This window comes from Tupaia chinensis, unplaced genomic scaffold, assembly GCF_000334495.1.
Source record: "Tupaia chinensis unplaced genomic scaffold, TupChi_1.0 Scaffold000168_1, whole genome shotgun sequence".
Classification (NCBI taxonomy): domain Eukaryota; kingdom Metazoa; phylum Chordata; class Mammalia; order Scandentia; family Tupaiidae; genus Tupaia; species Tupaia belangeri.
The window spans coordinates 1,122,719-1,147,023 of NW_006159643.1; the positions used below are offsets into that span (position 1 = coordinate 1,122,719).

Consider the following 24,305-nt stretch of genomic DNA (forward strand, 5'->3'; position numbering starts at 1 on the left):
AAAAAAAAAAAGAAAAAAAAAAAAGAAAAAAAAAAAAGAAAAAAAAAAAAGAAAAAAAAAAAAGAAAAAAAAAAAAGAAAAAAAAAAAAGAAAAAAAAAAAAGAAAAAAAAAAAAGAAAAAAAAAAAAGAAAAAAAAAAAAGAAAAAAAAAAAAGAAAAAAAAAAGAGTAGATATGACCACTTGCACTTGGCAATTATCTGGAAATAGTTGGCACAGTCTGTAAAAACACAAGCAAATACACATGAATGTTTATGCAGATGCATCTACGGTATTTGCAGTTTCAAACAAATATATGTGGCCTTTGAAAAAATCCCCATAATGTCTAAGATCCTGCTTCTTCCCACCCCCAAATATGAGACTCTGTGGTACTGCATTTGTACTCCCTTCTTTGAAGGCTTTTCTTATTCCACTAACATTTACTGAGCTCTTTCTTCTAGCTTAGCAGGGTGCGATGCTCTTCTAGGCTCAGGAGCCCAGTGGGAGAGGGAAATGCAGTTTCTGCAGAGTTGAGCAGACACACTGAGACCACTGCTCTTTGTGGGGTCATTTACAATTAAGCCGTGGGTGAGTCAGTGAGGCTGTATTACTCTATCCCTACTTGAATTTTACTGTATATGTAACAGATGCTTTCTGGATTTCATATCAGAAATCATAGGGAAAATGTTACCTGACCTCATTTTAAATGCGATCATTCAATTGCACATGATCTGCCGGGTATTGTTCAGATGGGAAGAAGACACACTGACATTTGGGGGGATTCCTTACCCACTTCATTTTCTTGAGAATCAAATTCTGAAGCTCTTGCCAGCTTTTCAGATACCCAATGGAATTCCTGCTCGTGTGCATCAGTGTATTTCTCATCTTCTCCCTGGAAACGGTTTCTCACACCCACATAGCAAGTGTGTGATCTGTGATTTTTATCTCCCAGTTTTCTGTGTCTTCCTTGCCTGGAGCGAGGGCTAAGAACATGATTCAGCTTAGGGAAATGATACAAAATATAGTTGTTAAAGTGATCTTTCAAAAGCATCTTTCTAAATGGTTCCGTCACTGTGCTTGATATAATCTGTGACTTCATTCACCTGAACCGGTGTAGCAGCTTTGAACACTAGAATCTTAAAATCGTGGTGATAGGCAGACCTAGAAAATACCTACCTGCTTTTAGACTTTTGGATATCATATTATTTAATTTCTCTTCCCTGTTTATGAGGATTTTGGAAGAAAGCCCCATACTGCTTGGTGGTCGTTTTAGTGTTGGCATCCTTTTCTGTAAGAACTTCTTTTTCACTTTGGTTTTTGGCTTCAGGAGGTAAATAAGGGATCCTGTTTTTTTGTCTTAACTTGTGAAAGGAACATGGGATGTTTTGGTTTAATGAGTAGTTTTTTAGTCCTTTCCAGCTCCTGACCTGTTTGGAGAATTCTTTTTGTTGCTCTGTCTTCTCAAACATGCTATATCACACAGCAAGCACCTTTTGATGTAAAAGATTAATTTCTCTAAATAAGGAATTGCAAAACAGAAGGGTATTCTGAGCAGTAGCATCATAAATTGACATTTCCATTTTCTGAGGCTATTTCTCTAGGAATAGGCATTGCTAAAAATGAAAATGAATCCTGAAAGACTTTCTTTAGAAACATAATGGACTAACCTTAAAATTCCCCATTTCTGACTAAATTCTGATTTAATATTATGGGCTTGCTCTTTAAATACAAGAAAAATCATTGCATGGGAGAATGTGAGTTGTTAAAGAACAGAATGGATTGGGCCCAGTGGTGGTGGCTGCACTGTGGTGCTTATAATGCCAGAGGCCATAGAGAGGACTGGGGTTCCGTTCCCAGGTTGACCCTTGTGCACTGGGTGCATGCCTGCACTTTACCCTGGCTGGTTAGGAATGGCTGAGAGGTGGAGATTGTAGCATGGGACCCTGTTGAGAGTGCTTGTTTTTTTTTTTTTTTTTTTAATTTGACCAGAGAGAGACAGAGGGTGAGAGTGAGAGAGGAAGTGAGAAAGCAAGCCACCAGATTCAGGACTTGAACCCTGGTCAGCCATGTGGGAGTGTCCAGCACCTTAATCACCACGCCACCTGCTGGTCCCGAGAGTGCTTGTTTTTTCACTCTCTTTCTTTCTCATGAAAGAAGTGGAGAATTTTTTGTTTTTGTTTTTTTATAGAATAGGTTAGATAGAGAAATCTTAAAACTGTGGTTTATATAAAATTGGATTATTGGAAAAGACATGACTTCTTTCCTGTGTTTTTCCTATGCAAAAGAAGTGTCATGACTTTTCAGCCAACCCACCTGAAGTGAAAAGATAGAAATCAGTAGTACTAAAGCAACATGAAGAACTGACCAAACTATACACTTGTTACTTCTGGATTTCTCTCTATGGAAATTCTGTCTCCATCTTAAAATTGTTCATTTAAAAAAAGTGTGAAGGTGCCAGCTGGTGACATGGTTTAAAGTGGCTGGATCTTCGGCCATCTTTGCCGTTTGAGTCCTGGACTAGTAGACTGAAAGGCATGCTAGGCGTGCGCGTGCACGTGTGTGTGTGTGTGTGTGTGTGTGTGTGTGTGTGTGTACAAAATCCTGGAAGGAGAATGGGAGCGAAGAGACTGTGCTGTGGCCATCCTCCCAGGAAGGTGCTTTCTCACTTTCCCTCTTTCTCTTGCCCTCTTTCTTCCTCTCTCTCTTTGGCAAGCACATGCACCCTAAAGCAAAAAGCTTGAAGTTTGGAGGATAGTTAATGGAGAAGAAGTTTAGGAAGATCAAATGTCGATGTTAAAATTGTGGAGTTTAGAAATACTAGCAATATATTGTAAATGAAAGATTGAATGAAAAAGGATAAAAAATCTGTGGGCACACTTCATAACTAACAAAGTTGAACAGGCTATAGCAAAGATGTATTACAACAACAAAAAAGAAACCCTATAGAAAATAGGAGGCACTTCCTCAGGAAACATTAGGATGTAGGATTATAATAAAACTGTAGTTTTGGGTCCAGCAGATGGTGTGGAGGTTAAGGCAGCTGAATCTCACATGGCCAAAAGTGGGGTTTACGTCCCACAACTGGTGGCTTAAAAAAAATCATGCCTGGGGGCCAGCAGGTGGCGTGGTGGTTAAGGGCACCGGACTCCCACATGGCCGACCTTGGTTCTAGTCCCAGACTTGGTGGCTTGCTTTCTCACTTTCTCTCTCTCTCTCTCTCTCTCTCTCTCTTTCTCTTTCCTCTTCTCCCCCACTCTCTCTCTCTCTCTCTCTCCCCCTCTCCCACCCTCCCTCTCTAGTCAAATTAAAATAAATAAGTAAATAAAGTTAAAATAATTATTTTTTAAAAAAATCATGCCGGGCGCATGTGCATGTGTGCCTAAAATCCTGAGAGGAGAATGGAGGAGAAGGGATTGTGGCATGGCCATCCCCCCTGGGGGTGATTTCTCACTCTCCTTCTCTCCCTATTAGTTTTTCTCTCCTCTCTCCAGCAAGTGCATGCACCTTTTAGCAAACTACTGCAACAAACTGTGGTTTCATTAATGGCATGGTTAGGACAAACCAGTCTTGGGGAAAGCAGTGGAGCTCTAGGCACCTAAAGGCACAGTGTAGGAAAATGGCCAAGATGCAGGGAAGAGAAATGTTTCCTAATGTTTGTTCATCTTCAGGTGTGTTTGTGTGTAAAAATCCTGTGTTATGGAAAGATAACTATTGAAAAAAATGTTTTTTATAACTCAGATTGAGCTAGTAAAAAAATAATTTATTTCCTAGGGATTTTTTTTTTTAAGATGCTTCTGTTGATGATTTAATTCTCAGTGACTAATCAGGGAGCGGGATAGAAAACTTGTGTCAGTGAGGAGCCAATTATAATACAGGAGAGCAGTTTGGGATGGTGTGGTCGTCTGAAAATGGCCCCAAAAGATGTTCACATCCTAATGCTCATAGATTTATGTTATTTTACCTTGTTGCCCTCATTGGTAAAAGGGAGTTTGAAGCCTGTGATTAAGTAAAGGGTTTTGAGGTGGGGAAATTATACTGGATTTCTGGGGTGGACTCTAATGTAGTTGTTGAGTCCTTAAAATAGAGGGATGGTAGCAGAGAGGAGCAATGAGGGGGGTAATAATGGAAGAAGTTGGAGTGATGCCAGGAAAGGGCTATGAGAAAAGGAATTCGCAGGCCATCTCGAGAAACTGGGAAAAGCTAGGAAACAGATTCTCCTGGAGTCTGCAGAGGAACACAGACAGCCCTGTGAACACATTCATTTTAGCCCAGTGAACCAGATTTCAGAACTTTTGACCTGCAAAACTGAAAGAGAATACTTTTGTATTAGTTTAAACCATTAAATTTGTTATAGAAAACAAATGCAAGCAGTAATTTGCAGATATTTCTAAGTATACTTGACGTTTACAATACATGTCTGTGGGGCTTTGAAAATGCCATAATTTTTTAAAGATTCTGGTTCTATGCTGTTCTTTTCTGTTCTTTTTATTGTCAAATACATTTTTTCATGGTTGTGAACTTTGGATATCGAGAAGATTTGAGGTCATCTGTGCTGTGTAACACTTTCCACATAAATGCCCTCGTTTGATCATCATCTTTTTTTTTTTTTCTAGAGAGAGGAGCAATGAGGGGGGGTAATAATGGAAGAAGTTGGAGTGATGCCAGGAAAGGGCTATGAGAAAAGGAATTCGCAGGCCATCTCGAGAAACTGGGAAAAGCTAGGAAACAGATTCTCCTGGAGTCTGCAGAGGAACACAGACAGCCCTGTGAACACATTCATTTTAGCCCAGTGAACCAGATTTCAGAACTTTTGACCTGCAAAACTGAAAGAGAATACTTTTGTATTAGTTTAAACCATTAAATTTGTTATAGAAAACAAATGCAAGCAGTAATTTGCAGATATTTCTAAGTATACTTGACGTTTACAATACATGTCTGTGGGGCTTTGAAAATGCCATAATTTTTTAAAGATTCTGGTTCTATGCTGTTCTTTTCTGTTCTTTTTATTGTCAAATACATTTTTTCATGGTTGTGAACTTTGGATATCGAGAAGATTTGAGGTCATCTGTGCTGTGTAACACTTTCCACATAAATGCCCTCGTTTGATCATCATCTTTTTTTTTTTTTCTAGAGGTTTTGCTATAGGGAGTGTGAGCGCACCAGAAAGACAGAGAGAGACAGTGAGAAATCACCCCCGCAGGGGTGATGGCCATGCCACAATCCCTTCTCCTCCATTCTCCTCTTGGGATCTTGGGCACACACACACACACACGCCCGGCGTGAGTTTAAGCCACCAGATCCAAGACTTGACCTGCTGTCAACTACATGGGAGTCTAGTAACACAGCCATTACACCAACTGCTGGTCCCACGTTTGATCTTCTTAATAAGGTTTTATTTTCCATTTTACAAATGAGGAAACAAGAAGATTTGTGTGTGTGTGTGTGTGTGTGTGTGTGTGTGTGTGTGTTTAAAGAGATTTTTGCTAGAAGGGTGCATGCACTGGCTGTGGAGACAGACAGAAAATAAGAAATCACCCCCAGAGGGGATGGTCCCACCACAACCATTTCTCCACCATTCTCCTCTCAAGATTTTGGGTACACACACACACGTGCCTGGTGTAAGTCTTAAGCCAGCAGGTCCAGGACTTGAACCACAGTCGACTACATGGGAGTCCAGAGATGTAACCACTTCGCCATCTGCTGGCCCATTTTTTCATTTGTTTGTTCGTTTGTTTAATGCAGGTGTTCTAGATCATTCAGAGTTTGTTTTATAACAGTTCTGTTCTGATCCATCTTGATTTTTTTTTTCATGTGTGTGAAAGAAGAGTAAGATGGGGCAACCATTGTTTTTCTTTGCTCCAGCTAACCAGTATTGCACAACACAATTTATTGAGAAACCATCTTTCCTTCACTGATTTAAAATGATAGTTGATTTTTTTACTTTAAAATTGGAACCAGGAAGTAGGTACACAAAATTAGAACTATTATGAGAAGAATCTGTGCCTCAAATAGAAGAACGTGGATGTCTTATTTTCTTCAGCTTATTTCTGCTTAAGCATTAAGTTTAAGCAGTTTAGCCAGGAAACATTTACAGTCCTCTGTGAAATAAATAACTTACTTGGTAACTCAGAGAAACCACAGACCAAATTACCCTAAGAACAGTTATACTCTTCGTTTGAAAAGCTCACAGGAGTTTCTGGAACAAAGCTGTCATCTGGTTTGCAAAATCCTGCACCTCTGATAAAACCAACAAACCGAGTCCTGCTGTCTGGTTAGCATAGAGATGACCTGTAACCGACAGGAGGCGACTCTTCCTGAGCAGCTCACAGAGGTGGGTGTAAGAGGAAAGAGGTTTCATGTAAATTTAATGCAGTTTCTTAGATCTGATCTTACAGAGTATCTAACTGGTTTTAAAAATTCACTTTCCATTGTTTTTTCAATGGAAGAACAACAAAGGATTTATAATTTTTTAAAGAACTATTTTATTTAACTTTATTTATTTTAATTTGACCAGAGAGGGACAGAGTGTGAGAGAGAAAGAGAGGGAAAGTGAGAAAGCAACCCTCCAGGTCTGGGATTCAAACCATAGTCAGCCATGTGAAAGTCCAGTGACCTTAACCACTATGCCACCTGCCACCCCAATTATACATTTTTAAAGTTTCTAATTCTCTAACATTTTATAATGTTATTCAACGACTAGTTAAATTAGCTTTAGGAATATAGCAGTTTTATTTCATATATTTTATAAATTTATGCTTATATCAATATACTTTAATTATAATGTTTATAATTGTCTGTTTGCAGAGCCTCATTATTTGATCACCATGAACTAGCAGACTACTTAATTTCAGTGGTAACTATTTCATTAAAAACTTTATTTTTTAATTACTATTTATAGTTGAAAATCATATAATTGCATATATAGCCCTACAGCAAAAACCTCTCAAAAAAAAAAAAAAAAAAGAACAAAATGGATTCATTGTTTTGTTTTGTTTTTTTGTTTTTAAAAGACCAAGTCATAAGCATCCTTTTGGTTTGCAAGTCGTGAAAATTCCCCTTTTTTTTCCTGAGAACTCAGGAGACAGCACAGACAGGAATTGTCCCTAAGAGGTATCTCATTGTCAGGGTTTTAAGAATCAGGATGGTGGGGCCAGCAGATGGTGTAGTGGTTGCATTGCATCGCTGGACTCACACATGGCTGACCATGGTTTGAGTCCTGGATCCAGTGGATTGAAAATCACAGTGGATATTTGTTCATTCATGCCCAAGATCCCAGGAGGAGAATAGAGGGGAATGGCCATCCCTCCTAGAGGATGATTTCTCATTTTCCCCTCTTTGTGTCTTCTCTCTCTCTGGCAAGTGCATATGCCCTAAGACAAAATCTTTTACCAAAAACAAAATCAGTTTGGATAACAAACAGGTGTTGTCTGACTATGCTCTGAGACTGAGAAACAAAGCAGATGATTCCTAAGAGGATTTGATACAAGTTCCCTTTGGAAGGTAACTCACAAAGCAGCAGTATAAAGATCAGTGACAGCTGTACTCTTTACTTACCCTGCACCGCTACCGCCACCCTGTAGCCAGGTCAGGCCCCCATCTTAGCTGCAGCTTCTCGGGCCTCCACAGCTGCTGCCCCACTGCTGTATTATGCTTCTCTGCTCTACTTTACCTCCTCCCTTAAAGAGCTTACTGACAGGGACCAGCAGTTGGCCTACTGGCTGTGTTGCTGGACTCCCATGTAGTTGATTGCCGTTCAAGTCCTGGACCCAGTGGCTTAAATTCATGCCAGGCGCATGTGTGTGCATTCCCAAGATCCTGAGAGGCGAATGGAGGAGAAAGGACTGTGGCGTGCCCATACCCCGTGGGAGGCAATTTCTCACTTTCTGTCTCTCTGTCTGTCTCTGTCTTTCTGGTGAGCCCACGCGCCCTATAGCAAAAACCTCTCCAAAAAAAGAGCTTGCTGACAAACTATGGAGGAAAGCATGAGTGTTTGGGGTTAGAAGATCGAAGGTCGGTAGCTTACCTACTTTTTTTCTTTTTAAGAATTATTTGTTTTATTTATTATCATTTAATTTGCTTTAGTGCACATTTGTGCACCAGAGAGTGAGAGAGAGAGAGAGAGAGAGAGAGAGAGAGAGGAGAAAATGAGAAAACAAGCCACCAGTTCCAGGACTCAGTGTGAGGTCGGCCATGTGGGAGTCCAGCACCCTAACCACCATGCCACTTCTGGCCCCAGCTTCCCTACTGCTAAGGATAAGGGAAACGAGTTATCTGCAGGGAAGTCTTGAGGCTATAGATCTAAGAGCCTTGGCCTTGTAAAGACCAGTGGCTGGAGCTGTTTCTTTGGGTGTCTGAATGAGTGACTGCCCAGGTACTCAGAAAAGAAACTCCTGCTCAAGGATAGTACCGAATAACTTTGAAATGCAGCTGAGAATGGAGGGGCACAGAGATGGTGTCAGTGAGGATCACTTACACACTCAGATGTATAAAAGTCAGTGGCCACACTGTGTGAAGACAACCTTAAAAATAGTGATAGAGCATAGAGCTGTGGTGGTTTTCCCAGGCCTGGACTTTAGAAGATCTGGGCTGCATCTGTAGGTGCACATAACTTTTTCTTTGCTTTAATCTTTTTGAGAAATTTTTGCTGAAGGGCACATGCGCTTGCCAGAGAGACAGAGAGAAAGTGAGAAATCACACCCCCACCCCAGGAGGGGTCTGGCCATGCTGCAGTCCCTTCTCCATTCTCCTCTTGGGATTTTGGGCACTCACACTCATGAGCCCGGCGTGTTTAAACTGCCAGGTCTAGGACATGCACCGTGGTCGACTATATGGGAGTCCAGCAATGTAACCATTACACCATCTGCTGCTTCCAGGACATACATCTTAATCAGTAAGAAAATGTTTGCCAAGTCCAGATGCCAAACTAATTTAATGCTATTAAATAATGGTTTGTGGGATAAATTTAGAGTATAACTTTTATTTGTGTTTCTAATCAAGGGCCTAGTGTTACTGAATTTTTTTTCTTGCCTATTTCCATCCAAGATGCATATATTATAGTTAAAAGTAATCACTTGCTTGTTAAACCTATTCTGTTTCCTCACCTTGCTGCCTTTAAGCCTGCCTGTACTGGACTGGAATGATGACTCTTAGAGATGAAGGAGGGTGAGAGGAAATGAAGACCTTTTATTTTAATTTGGTCAAAGGTATTGCCTATGACTTTACCATGACAGTGTTCAACTGAAGAAGATATGGGGAAAATATATGTTCTGGCCAACATTTTAAAATCATTTGCTAAGTTGTGAGTGCCACATTTGGAATGATAATCATGATCATTACTGCCTTTTGTTGATTCCTCACTCTTAGACGGATACCTCACCCATTGCCTCACATATATCTCATTTACTTCACAGGAGTAAGGTATATATTACTTTTCTCATTCTACAGATGACAAAACTAAGACTTTGAAAGATTAAGTATTTTTGTCACGATCACATACTAGCAAGCTATAAAGCCCATACTCAAATCTGGGTTTATCTAAATCCAGGTTCTGTTCTGAAATGCTGCCCTATGCTTGCAAAAGCTGTTTAGGTCTTTCCATCAGGCTGGACTTAAGTATAATTTCTCCTGTTTATAGTTAATTCAGTCCCTTATTGCTTCAAGATGACACACTTTTCAATTTGCTAGATATCCTGCCAAGCTGAGTGCAACTTTTTCCTTCTAGAAACTGCAGGTTTGAGGCTTAATTTTCTCCAGGAAGAACAGAGCAAGTCGTGTATAATTAAACATTACTACTCTAAGATAACCTACTTGGAGAAAACAGTTAAGGGGGAAAAAAATGTAAGGATAGTCATAACACTGTCGATCTATAATCAGCCTTTCATCTGTAGCTAGGATCTGTCTGTGGAAAAAAGCCATGATGTTGATGTAATACTTCCAAAGCTTTTAAAAGCCTTTATCACAATATTATTGCTAGACTCTAGTCAGCAAAAATAGGCTCATAATAGTGTAAGGGGGGGGGACAAAAACAAACAAAAAAACCACTTTACTCTTTCAGGTTTAATGACTGGGGCCTGTAAATTCAACTGACAGAAGATAAATTAATAGAAGAAAAGACATATACATGTTATTGATGTTCCTATTTTTTATGTGCACAGGGGCTTTATGAAAAAGAAGTAACAAATTTAGTAGACCAGGGCTTTTTCCTAACTTAGTAGGGGAAAGGGAGAGGAAAGAGAGGTCGCCTATACGGAGGATATATGGATTTTTTTCGGGACAACAAATGGGTTTTTAGGAGAACAAGTTTGCAATAATGTATGTTTTACAGGTATGAGTGGTCTTTCTGTCTTCTTTATGGCCATAAAACCCTCCCTGGAGAGGGGATTTATGGTCGCTGCTATCCCAGAAGTTGCTCATATAATGGGAACTCTGAGAAGAGTTCTTTCAGCATCTATTAAATCTCAAACATCTTCAGTTTTAAACAATCTCTATACCACCTCTGGGATTCCGAGTGGGTCCGCACAGTTAAGAGCTTTAACATAAAGCCCAGTTTGTACAGAGGTTCTCTGTGTTCTGGCTCCTGGATTTCCGCTGTAATCTATAACATACCTTGATGTAACTTCTAGATTCGCTGTTCACATGTTTTCCCATGGTCGCAGGCAAGCATGCGTTTCTCTTCTCTTGGCAAAGTCTTAAAGTTGCTTCAGAGAGCCAACTAGACACACTCTTGATAAGACAGCTTAAATATGCCAAACCAAGTTTAGCATTTTTATTAGCCAATCTTTAACATCTTTTAGTTAAAAAAAAAAAAAGTCTTTTGAAATCTTTGCCCCTGATCGAGACTGGCTGAAACTGAGCTTGGACTGCAGCCCAAAGATCCTGTTGGGAGTACCTGTTTTTCTCTTTCTCTCTCACATGAAAGAAGTAAATAAACCTTTTAGAAAGTTAAGTGTGTTACACAGATGACTTTATATAAAAATGTAGGCAAAGTGATTACTTTTCGAGGGTAGCCCTAGCAAAAGCTTATTTGTTTTATGGGGTCATTGTTTTTCCTTTTCTTATCTAATGGCAGTTGGGGAAGTCATCATGATTCTTTCTTCCTTAGGTGCCAGGAGCCTCAGATCACTTAGGTTTAAGGTAGTAGCTTTTTTTCTTTCTTTTTTTCTTTTGAGAGGTTTTTGTATAGGGTGTGTGCACTCGCCAAAAAGAGACAGATAGAAAGTATGGGGGTTCTTTCTTCATTCTCCTCTCTCGGGATCTTGGGCATGCACACACATACACCCAGCATGAGTTGAGGCCACCAGGTCCCGGACTTGAACCACAATCAACTACATAGGAGTCCAGTGATATAGCCATTATGCCAGCTGCTGGTCCCAGTAGCATTTCTTTTTTTTTTTTTTTTTGGAGAGGTTTTTGCTATAGGGCACGTGGGCTCGCCAGACAGACAGACAGACTGAGAGACAGAAAGCGAGAAATCCCCCCCCAGGGGGATGGCCATGCTGCAATGCCTTCTCCTCCATTCTCCTCTCGGGATCTTGGGCATGCACACACATACACCCAGCATGAGTTGAGGCCACCAGGTCCGGGACTTGAACCGCGGTCGACTATGTGGGAGTCCACCGACATAGCCATTACGCTAACTGCTGGTCCCTCAGTAGCATTTCTTAGCCTGGACTTTAATTTTTCTTTCCCCATCCTAATTACATGGTACTTGCTCTTTTCTGTCAGATTAAGAATTTTATTTTACTTAAGAACTTTGTTTTTATAATTAAGTATTTCTGACGTTTTTGCCCTCTTTTTTTTTTTAATTGCCAGAAGGTACGCATGCTCACTAGAGAGAGAGAGAGAGAGAGAGAGAGAGAGAGAGGTGCACACCCTACCGAGACATAGTCATACCACAATCCTTTTCCTCCATTTCTCTATCTCGTGAGGGTCTCGGGCACCATGCAAGTGTGCCTGACATGTTTCTCAAGCTTCTGAGCAGTAAACTGCAGTTGGACATGTGCGATCTGGCTCCCAGTGCTTAACTACCACATTTTGGAATGGCTTCTAGTTCAGATTTTTTTAAAAACCAGACCATATGGGGCCACCAGGTGGCATAGTGATTAAAGCACTGGACTCCCATGTGGTAGACCACTTTTTGAGTCCTGGACTCAGCAGCCTAAAACTTACACGGGCACGTCTGCATGTGTGCCCAAAATCCCAAGAGGATAATGGAGGAGAAGGGATTGTGGTGTGACCATCCCCTCCAGGGGTCGATTTCTCACTTTCTGTCTCTGTCTCTTTCTGTCTCTTCAGTGAGCGCGTGTGCCCTAAAGCAGAAGCTCTCTCAGAAAAAAAAAAAAAAAAGTGGACTGTGTTATAAATAATAAATACAACTTAAAGCAAAGCTAGATAGTGCCTATTCAAAAGAGTTGGAAGATGAGGGACCAGCAGTTAATGTAATGGCTATGTCACTGAACTCCCATGTAGTCTACTGCAGTTCAAGTCCTGGACCCGGTGGCTTAAACTCAAGCTGGGCATGTGTGCATGTGTGCCCAAGATCCCGAGAGGAGAATGGAGGAGAAGGGATTGCGGTCTGGCCAACTCTCTTGGAGGGTGATTTCTTGCTTTCTGTCTCTCTGTCTCTCTCTTTCTGGCGAGCGCACGTGCCCTATAGCAAAAACCTCTTAAAAAAAAAAAGTTGGAAGATGAGGTCATTTTATTTTGGTTATCATTTGGCAAGCAAAAACCTCTTAAAAAAAAAAAAAGAGTTGGAAGATGAGGTCATTTTATTTTGGTTATCATTTGGCTATGCTATTATACCATAGGCCTGGGATACTGGATAGAAATAAAACCTGCAGGATTATTTTATGATTATGATAATGATGAACTGTTTTTAGACTTTAAGATGTCATCAAAAAAATGTAAATGCAAAATTCCCAAAAGGATATATTATTTCTCATAAAAATATGGGTAAATCTTGATAACTGAAAAAGTTCCTATGGTTCATTGTATACCTAATATGTAAATAACGATTCTTGATTTATGCACTCTTAAGAAGGGCTTAATAAGTCCTCGAAAGACTGAGAGGCTTTAGCAAGGTAAAGTAAATTAGAAATGTATGAGGGGGAAAAAAGGCAAGGCATTGGCAGTGTGATTGCCTCAAGAATGTCATATCATCTGGCAGAGATGGGCCAAATGTCTAACCTTCCAGCAGCCCGCATGAAAACAAAAATTCTCTTCTCCGATAAACAAAATGTACCTATGGTAATAAATCTAGAAAGACTTCTATTTTCTGTAGGCTCTCATGGAGAGAGCACTTTGAAGTGGGCCATCTTGTCTTTTGATTACTACAGGGACCATCATATGACACAAATTGTAATCCAGTTTAGAGTTTTACATGAACTGGTTACGTTTAGAAAATTTCCATCTCATTAAAAAAAAGGAGGGGGGTCACCGTTTCCTCTCCCCAAAGCCAACAGAACAAGCACTGTGAGATAGAAAAACTCCCATTTGGTGAGCAATTTGGCAGGACTAGTACTGCTTCTAGCCTGTGGGGTGCCTTTCTGCATACTCTGTATTTCTACCCCATCCTTCCACCCCCAGCTCTCCTCCTGTCTCATCCAGGATACCTTTACAGAGGGCACACCCTGCACAAAAGTATGCAGAGGCCATGAAAATGGCCTTAACTTAAGTGTCCATTAGGCAGTTTTGGAAATAGCCAGGTAAATCATTTTATGCTTCATATTTCTTTTTAACTAATGAAACTTTGTGTTATACAATGCTTTTAAACTTATGTGTATATTAGAATCATCCCAGAGTTTTCCAGAGAAAGAGAGAGAGGGGAAACCCACCCTTCAATGGGGCATGTCACACTGCAGTCCCTTCTCCTCCATTTCTCCATCCCGTCAGGATTTGGGGTGCACATGCACACATGCCCAGCATGTTTTTCAAGCTAGTGGTGCTGAAATTCGAACCATGGTCAGCCATATGGGATCCAGCCACCTTACCCACTGCACTGCGGGTCTGGCCTGATGACAATATACTTTCAAAGCTTCACCCAGGGTAGTGCCAACCCTTTTCTAAGGGTACTTGCAGCCCTTCTCTTATGATAGTTGTGCCCTGACCCAGGGACAACCAAATTCTAAGCCCAAACCCTTAGCTGAATTATCTGACAGTTGTCTGTCTGATAAAATGGGAGGAAACTGAGGCAAGGGAGTGCCTTCAACTAAGACACTACAACTCTAGTTTGAATGAGTCAGACTTTAATTGGAACGTAAGGAACAAGTTAGAGATTATCTCAGTAAATCATGTGTTAGAATGATGAACTTAAGGTTTGCTGTGCAGAGAGAAATAAATTTTCCCTATTGAATGAGACTAGGGACACCTTAGAGCTGCATGAGATGGAAACAGACATGAATTATTTTCAAAGAAATGCATACATTTGTATATGATATTTCTACCTTGAGGAAGGCTTTTCAAGCAATTACAAATTCAGCATGACTAACCCAAAGTGAACAATATTGTTTTGTCATTTGAAACATTAAAGTTTTGCTCCAAGGCTCTTGCAGAAGGTGGAATGCCAAGAAGTTTCTGAATAGAGCAAGCATCTAGGGCCAGTCAGTGGGTATGATGGTTAAAGCAGCTGGATCCCACGTGGCTGATTGTGTAGTTTGAGTCTGGACCCTGTGGCTTGAGAAACACACTGGACACGTGTGCTTGCTTGAAAGGAGGGAGAGACAAAGGAGAAGGGATTGCAGCCTGGCCGTGCCCCATGGCCAGTGTTTTCTCCTTCCCCCCGCTCCCCTCTCTCTTTCTGTCTCTTGTGAACACATGTGCTCTCTGTAGGGGGAATAAAACAAATATCTCAAGACCAGCAGTTAGCGTAATGGCTGGGTCGCTGGACTCCCCTGTAGCCAACCATGGTTCGAGTCCCCGATCCGGTGGCTTAAACTCATGCTGGGCGTGTGTGGATGCATGCCCAAGATCCTGAGAGGAGAATGGAGGAGAAGGGATTGTGGTGTGGCCATCCCCCTGGGGGGTGATTTCGTGCTTACATTCTGTCTCTCTCTGTCTTTCTGGTGAGTGCACGCACCCTATAGCAAAAACCTCTCCAAAAAAAGAAAAAGAAAAGAAAAACAAATTATCTTAGTCCAGCATTTTCTTTTTTATTGTTGTCTCTCCTTTTTACTCAGTACATGTCTTTTTCAGCACATGTCTTCCAGCTGTACTTCATAAAGTATCTATAGAAGTTCCAACCACCCTTATCTGAGCGATTTTTCTACCTGGAGTGTACAATATTGTGGTAAAGGATTAAGTATCAGTAGTAGTGACTAGAAAGGGACGACAAAAGAGGATCCATACTGGAGCATTTTACTAGAAAATTAATTGCAAAAACATATTACCTATGGAAATTGCACAAACGGTTATTAAAGTAGTGGTAACAATCTTGGTTCCCCATCCATTCTCTCCCTCCTTTTCTTTTTTTACAATTTTAACCATTTTCAAGTGCACAGTTCAGTAGTATTAATTACCTCACATAGTTCTACACCCTTATGCCTTTCGAAGAAGAATCTAGGGCTCATCTTTATACCAATAGATTCTGGAGGAGCAGACCAGTAGGACAGAAAGATAATCCTGAGAGAGCATCTGCCTTCCCTTGTATGGTTAAGTAGAAGAGTCTATTGGCTGTGAGCACCTGTAGCCGGGAAAAGAATCATGGCAGTGCTGGGCAGAAGATTTCAAAGTCCTAACATGTGACTCTGACTGTCCCATGCCCTGACTCCAGGCATGGAGGCTTTTTTGAAAATTTGCATGGATAATATGGCTGCAACAGCAGCAGGCTCCTCTTCATCAGCAGCAAACAGCTATTTAGCAGCAACTATGTACGGAGTACCAGGCAGTGAGAAACTCATGGCCCTAGTGGGCCTTACAGGAAGAAAGGATAGCTATATGTATACACACACACACACACACACACACACACATACCTATATATTCATAACACAAGTTAATGCTACCATACCTATACACACACACACACACACATGCATGCATGCATACATACATGCATAAACACAGACACAAGTTAATGGTAGCACAAGTCTTGAAGACAGTTGTTGCTACAAGAATTCTGAAAAAGGATTATTTCTGCAAGTTGGGATGATTTTTGCCTAATTGTTACAATGACTTTGCATTTACTTAATATAAATCTTAACTGAAATATTATGGACTAACATGCCAATTTATACCTCACATACTGTGTAATACTTGAAATTAGATTATATACCAAAGGAAAAGAAATGCAAGGGTTATGCACAGTGGGGATATGTTTTGAGAAATGTGTCCTTTCTGGTTGCTTCAAAGTGCATATGCCAAAGAGCATAGCTGGTATATCCTACCTCACACCTGTGCTGTCATATGCTGTAGCCTGTGGCTCATAGGCCACAGCCTATACAGCACGTTACTGTACGGAATACTCCAGGCGATTATAGCATTCTGGTTCTGTGTGTTTAAACATATCTGAACATAGCAAAGGTGGGGAGCCAGCAGGTGGCATAGTGACCAAGGCACTGCACTCCCACATGGTCGACTGCAGGTTGAGTTCTGGACCGGGCAGCTTGAAACTCACACCAGGTACATGTGTGTGCCCAAAATCCCAGGAGGAGAAGAGATTGCAGAATGGCCATCCTCCCTGGGGAGTGATTTCTCACTTTCCCTCTCACTGTCTCTGTCTCTCTGGTAAGCACATGCACCCTATTGCAAAAGCCTATGTATGTGCGCGTGTGACCCATAGGGAAGATCTGGGTCTGCATCCCAGGACCTCCTTACGTGTGCCAGATATGCACGTGTGTGTTCATGATCCAGGCTGGTTGGAACTTGGGGTGGGGACCCTTTTGGGGGTATCTATCTGTCTGTGTCTCTCTCTCATGGAACAATCAGAAAAGTGAACTTAAAAAAAACCAAAAGTGCACCTGGGTAGGGCAATCTCAGTGAATAGGGCTTGCAGGACTAGGAGTGGTGTGAGGTCAGTGAGTGAGTGGTGAGTGAATATTTAAGACATTATTTTACCCTACTGTAGACTTCATCAACACTACACACTTATGCTACACTGAATGTATAAGAAGACATTTTTCTTTCTATAATAACAACTTAATTTAGCTTACCGTGCTCTAACATTTTTACTTTATTTTTACTTTTTTTGAGTCCTTTGCAGTAACATTTATCTTAAAACACAAAGACATTGTACAGCTTGAATTTAAAAATTGCTTTTTGTGAATATCTTTATGAGCTTTTCTACTGGAAAATTTATTTATTTATTTATTTTTAAAATTTTAACGTTTTGTTTAAAACTAAGAAACACACACACACATTCGCCTAGGCCTACACTGGCTCCGGTCATCAGTAGCACAGTCTTCCACCTCCACATCTTGTCCAATTGGAAGGTCCATACTGAACAAAACATCACAAGACTAAATTAAGCACAAGAGAAAATCATGCAATCAAGAAATGCAGTGAGTATGAGATGTGTGAAGCTTCTACAGTACACTATTTTACAGTGAATTAAAAAAAAATAGAATGAATACACTATAAGATACAGTAAATACATAAACCAGTAACATAGTCACTAATTATTATCAAGTATTAGGCATGCTACGTAATTGTGTGCCCTCTACTTTTTAAAAGAAGTTTATTTCTTTTATGAGAGAGAGAGAGGCAGATACCCTCAGTGGCCTCGCTGTGCCACTATCCTTTCCACAGCCTTCTAGCCAGCCAGGATCACACGTGTACATATGCATGCCTGGCAGGTTCAGGTTGACCCAGGATCCAAACTGGGCCTGGCTTCCATGTGGCTGCAGTATCACCCTGCAGTGCCCTCTTGCCTCTGCCACTGTGACTGGTACTCGTACACAGACGGTAATGCAGTAGGTCTCTTTACACCAGCATCACCACAAACACGAGTCGTGCATTGTGCTACAGCATTTACAGCCATGACATCACTAGATCGTAGGAATTTTTTAGCTCCGCTATACTCTTACGGGTCTGTAGTAGGATATGTATGCGGCCTTTCCCTGACCAAAATGTTATGTAATGCATTCCTGTAATTTCAAAACTGGTCTGCAAACCTGTTTCTGTCGATGCCACATGACAGCTCTGCTGTAGGTAAAAGAGAAATAGCCAACGTCCTTTGTCTGAGAAACTAGGTCCTGAATCATGAGAGCTATGAGCAACGAGTGCTCCTCAGGAATGCACTTCTCTGTTAAATGCACTGTCTTTGGCCTCTGACTGATTACTCTGTATTATTTTCTTTTTTTTTCCTGAAGGAAGCAGAGCTACCCTAGTATAAGAAAACAAACCTTACTGTGGATGAAAAAGAAATATTTTGTAAAATGTAAAACCTATCGTATGAGAACTAAATTCCTTTGATGTCTCTCCAGTGACTAAGGAGAAAGATCATGGCTTGTGGAGTGTATCTTGTCTTCACTTCCTGTGATTGAAACCAATGCAGGAATTGAAAAACAAAAAAAAAAGAGCTTTGCATTGATAGGAGAGAAATCTATTGCTACAAATTTCCAAGAAAGTGGTCAATGGTTTAAAATGATGGCTAATTCCACCCAGAAGCATGGAAAAATGCATTCAATTCAACCATCATCAACCTCTAGCTCATAAAGTGAAGCTGAGTTGACCTGAGGGCTACACTATCTCTCCCTCTGCCTTAGTCAAACAGTGACTTTAGCTGATTTTTTTTTTCTGAATTAAGAGCATTTGTGTCTCATCTAGGTGCTGAATTCTATTTTGGGGTTTGTTGGAGAGACAATCTACCCCTCAGTAGATTGATTCAAGCTCCTTTACCAACAGACATTAGAAGATAAAAGAGAAAAATGGAATACATTAAGCAACTTAAAATGGATGAAAATAATAGTATAAGAGATTGCTACACTTTTGACATTTTTTGCCACATGTAAATTATATTACAAACAATATGCAAATTTGTACTAACTTTTTGATTCAAGAGCTCCAAACTTGTCATAATGGCTCTGAAGCACCAAGTACAGTATTTATAGTCAGAGGTTGGTCTTCACTTTCAGCGATGATTACTCCCTTTGAGCAGGAAAGGAAGTGTGGTTCCAGGCTGTTGAGTATGGCCTTTGACTGCTCTTTCTGCCCTGTTCTGTCCTGTCTTGCAGACCAGACGATGTGCTCCTGCGTCGCACGCATGATGAGATTGTCCTCCTGCATTGCTTCCTCTGGCCCCTGGTGACATTTGTGGTGGGCGTTCTCATCGTGGTCCTGACCATCTGTGCCAAAAGCCTGGCAGTCAAGGCAGAAGCCATGAAGAAGCGCAAGTTCTCCTAAAGGGAGCAAGCTTATGGAAAGCGAAGCACAGAAGCTGCACTCATGGGTGTGTGAGCACCTGCAGAGCCCGAGTCTCCTGGTGCAGAATATAGAAGGGGCCACAGCAGGTCTCTGAGAGGCTCTCCTTCAGTGGCAGCAGAAACAGGCAGAATGGGAAGACTTGGAACCTCCTCGCTTGTATTCCATGTGTCGTAGCAATGGCTAAAGGGTCAAGCTCTCACCTTTATGGAGTAACCGTTTCAGAACACCCTATAAGAAGCTCATTTTCTTTTGAAAGTACCAGTATATTATTTGTACAGTGTAGTATACAAACCATTATGATTTATGCTACTTAAAAATATTAAAATAGAGTGGTTCTGTGTTCTTTTCTATTTCCTTTTTTATGCTTAGGATACCAGGGTTTAAAAAAAAAAAAAAGAAGTGGAGGGCCTTCTGGGTCCCATTTGATGCTGGTAGATTAAACTTTTATTTGACAAGGAGGATACGGAAGTCTCGACTTTACTGTATAACCCTCAGGTTCCAATATTAATGAGTACTTCTGAATCCTGCTTGAAGAAAATACTGCACTGACATTTCTCTCTAGTCACTTGTGTATGTCTTAACCAAGGGACCCTCAAAGGGTGGGAAGACACATCCTCCAACACTTGCTTGTGTGCATATTCCTTATTTTTCACCAGATTACTCTTTTTTTTTTTTTTTGAGAGTTTTTTTGCCATAGGGCGCGTGTGCTCGCCAGATAGACAGAAAGCGAGAAATCACCCCCCAGGGGGGATGGCCACACTGCAATCCCTTTTCCTCCATTCTCCTCTCGGGATCTTGGGCATACATGCACACGCGCCTGGCATGAGTTTTAAGCCACTGGGTCTGGGACGCTAACCACGGTTGACTACGTGGGAGTCCAGCAACATAGCCATTAGGCTAACTGCTGGTCCCACCAGATTACATCTTAAGAGAGGGAGATGACTCTGAAGGAGACGTGTCTTAGCTCTCAGAGCATTGGGCTCCTTTATTCATCTGTTATGTTATTTTTGATGTGTTTGTGATTTTTTTATAACTGTGCACTAAAATGTACATGATGTGAAGAACACTCTTCATCTTGGTTAAATGCTGTTTTCATTTCTTCCTTTTGGTCAGAAAAAAAAAAGTTCAAAATGACTTCAAGCATTTCGTTTTTCTTTCCTTTGTCTTTGCCTTGATGTTATGGGTATTAAAACAGGAAGATTGCTGCAGCTTTTCACTTTGCGTGGACAAACCCAGTGTGGCAACCCCTCTCACTCCACCTCCACTGCTGCTGCTGAGCTTGCTGTGCCTTTAGCAAAGTTCATGGAGGAGACCATAGTTCTTTGCAGCTGCGTATAGACTCGCATTCTAAATAACCATCACAAATCTCAGCAAATAGCAAACTTGTTCTATTTTTTTTTTATCATGTAGAATCAAACTTCTGTTTAGGTGAGATGTACATCTTTAGTAGAAAAATGACTAATGACATAATTTGCTTTTTTTTTTTTCTGATATTCTTCAGACAGGTTTCTGCGAGAATAAAGACAAACCAGACTTTAAGGGCAAATTCCCCTCAGTTATTTGCACAGGCTTCTAAAAAAGATACACATTAATGGAACACTGATTTTCTGGCATTTAGTTTACATATCAACTTTTTCTTAATTTTAGAACATAATTGGGAGAGCCATAGACTTCTGTGGAGGGTGTTGGGTAAGTATGATTTAAAAAAAAAAAAATCATTCTAGTGTTACAGGCTTCACTGTGAAAAAGTCCTTGAACACACTATTTATGACATTCTTTGAGGCAGCTCGTGCCTTGACTTCAATCCCAGTTTTTTGTTGCAGCTTCCTTGTTGTCTTAGCAACGCAGTGAACTATTCTGAAGCACAGTCACACAAAACTGCAAATCAGAGAAAATCAGCATCCTTGCATCACATTGTGGAAGGCTGAGTCTATTCACTTTATGCTTATCCAATTACTGTAGTTGATTGAATACAGAGAATGGCCAAAGGTTAGTAGTGCAAGGACACATGTATGTGTTGGGGAAAAAGGGAAGTTGATATATATCAACTGAATTTTCATTTATCAGGTTGATACACACTTACATTAACTAAATGCTTCCATTTAGGTGCAAAGAATATACATAACTATTCTATAAATTAATTTTTGGAAAAAAGGAACACACAGAATTTATGAGGTCACATAGAGGTTTAAGGTCTTATTTGTATATATCCAGTTATATTTGAGACTCCTTGTTTATGCTTGTCAAAGATAAAATGCAAAGGAACAAGGAGTTTTAAAGTCATAAAAGATAAAGAGGCTTCTAGCCATTTTGATTCTCTTTTTGTGTAAGTCAGCAAATGGTCAAAGCTGCTGTAACAGACATACCCTAAAATATGATGGCTTATGTAAAATAAGTTTATTTCTTTCGCTCATAGAAATCTAGAAATAGTTGAGAAATCTAGGGCAAGTAGGGCAGTTCTGTCACAAAATGTTTAAGATACATGAGGGCCAGCCAGTGGTGTGATTAAGGCAGCTGGATCCCATATGGCTAACTTCGTGTTTTCAGTCCTGGACCTAGCAGTTTGAAAAACATGCCAGGCAATGTGTGTGTATGCACCCAAAATCCTGACAGGAGGATGGAAGAGAACAAATTGGGGCATGGCCGTCCCTTGGGGGTTGATTTCTCAATTTCCTTATCTCTTTCTCTCTCTCTGTCTCTCTCTGGTAAGTACACATGCCCTATGGTAAAACAAAACAAAACAAAAAAAGGGGAAGAGAGAGATACAGGATGTATCTACCTGTTGTCCTCTCATCATTAAAGGCATTGTTCATTCCATGGTCAAAGCTAGTTTAAAGTAGCACATCCACTTTCCAGCCTGTGAAAAGAAAGGAGGTTGGGAGCAAATTATTTCCTTGTAAAAATGTTTTACCAGTCACTTCTGTCTACAGTCTATTCATGAGTACTCACTATTGATACATAGTTATAGAAAGTTTCAAGAAAACCTATCATCTCCAAATAGACATTTGCCCTGCTGAATCTCTAAGAGAAAGATTCTTTTACTAAAAGGTAAAAGACAAGTTTGATGGACAGTAAACAGTGGTCCATGCCATGATGAAAGACTACTGAGTAGACTTGGCAAAGACCCTCTGCCTTGGCTGAAAGTTGTATCCTTGATTAAGGCTTGATCTGTCCTCTGGGAGAAACTCCGTTGTCCTCTGTGATCGCTAATTTGGCCTCTAGCAAATTTTTGCCCATCAACCTCCCTGGTCGAATGTGAAACTTGAGAGATTATAGCTCTTGTTGTTTCCTGCCTTTTGGTGCAGATTTCTAGATCTATATTGCCTCAGGGGTTAAAGAAACTGGCTTTTAGGACTAGGGTTCTAGTTCTCTAATTGCCTTAAGACTAAGTGCAGTTTGATGTTTGGTTGCTGACAGCTGTCAAACTCACCTCCCTTCATACCCTTATGTTCCGTGTCTGGGCAAACTGATGAAAGCCTGGGTGCCTTCCTTTTTTCAGCCATTGTGGGAAGTACAAATCACACAAACCCTGTCCTGTATGTAAGATCTTTCACCCCAGCCTCACTCCTAAGCACAATAAAACCAAAGCAGGTAATCCATTTCTGGACCCACCTGGGAGGCTGTTCTCTCGTCTTGGGAAGTCTCAGTATGTGAGTAATAAACCATTTGCTTTTTGGTGTGTGTATAGTATTACCAGTCTCAACACCTGAACCAAATTCACGACACCTTACTATGGCATCTAAGGGACAATAACAGTACTGGTGACAGTTTCATCAAAAACGGGTTTCTGGTCCATTTGCTTGCAGTCAGTTCTTGTGAAAGTAACCACAGCCAGTTACAGTTCATAAGCCAGCAGCATCTTACATATCAGTCACTGTGTCTGGTTCATACCTCTCCCCCTCAATTTAGTGGGATCCACCTTGAAACCTAGAAGGAACAATGACTTCAGGTGGGAATGCATCTGCTTTATTCTGGTCTCTTCCACTGAGCTGACTCCTGTCATCAGGCCAGTAGTACTTGATAGTACTTAACTGAGACTCTTGAGAAAAAGATTGAATAATAATCACACTTACTGTTTAAAAGTTGTTACAGAAGCAATTGGGCTTCAACCATAGGCACAGCTTCTGCAGAAAGCAGTGTTAACTACTTTGTTTTTATTTATTTATTTGGTCGTGCTGAGTAATCATGCTTCAAAAACTCAGGACAGGATATGGGCTCTATTTCTAAAAAAGAAAGGGAGAAAACAAGAAGAAAAATCCATTTTCTATCATATTCTTCTCATGTATATGTACATGTTGACATAAATAAACTGTGTTCAGTGTGGGGAGAGAATTGAGTTGGAAAAGAATGATTGTTTTCTGAAATTTAGACAAGTTTTTCCATTATTGTGCTTTTCTAAAATTACAGTTTAATTGAATCAGCTTAATCTAACTAATTTTCTAATTAAAATTAAGTTAATCAGAATTTTCTTAAATGTGAGTAAGAGGTGGACCAGCAGGTGGCTTAGTGGTTAAGGAGCTAGATTCCCACTTTGCAGTTCCAGTACCCAAACAGTGGCTGGAAAATCACGGGAGGCATGTGTGCATGCATGCCCAGAATCCCAGGAGGAGAATGGAGGAGGAGGGCTTGAGGTATGACCATCCCCCCAGGGGGAGGTAATCTCTCACTTTCCCTCTCACTGTCTCTGTCTCTCTCCAGCAAGTGCATGTGCTCTATGGCAAAAACCTTACAAGAAGAAATCAGTAAGAGAAACTTGTCCTGCCAAAGAGGAAGATGAGGAAGGAAATGGGAGAGGGTTAACTTAGACAGGACAGAGTATACAAGTGAAGTGTAGGGAGAACCAGTAGGGTTTGGAATATTCGAAAGCTATAGAGCCACTCCTCACTTAACGACCCACCTATTTAATCATCACTTGAACTTTAAACTGTTCTGAAGTGTGGGGAATCCCCTTTCTTGGTTTGTGTGCGTGTCT

General features: G+C 40.7%; 1 protein-coding gene across 1 annotated transcript in view; it reads left to right on the plus strand.

Annotated features, from left to right (window-relative positions):
- KCNMB4 (potassium calcium-activated channel subfamily M regulatory beta subunit 4) overlaps positions 1–19,673 on the plus strand; it is a gene marked incomplete at its 5' end in the record, with an annotated part of 78,103 nt that extends 58,430 nt beyond the window's left edge. The window contains one exon of the mRNA XM_006146178.3: positions 19,144–19,673. Within this exon, the coding sequence (XP_006146240.1) occupies positions 19,144–19,312 (169 nt within the window). The remainder of the gene's footprint in view (positions 1–19,143) is intronic.
- Between the last annotated feature and the right edge of the window lie 4,632 nt (positions 19,674–24,305).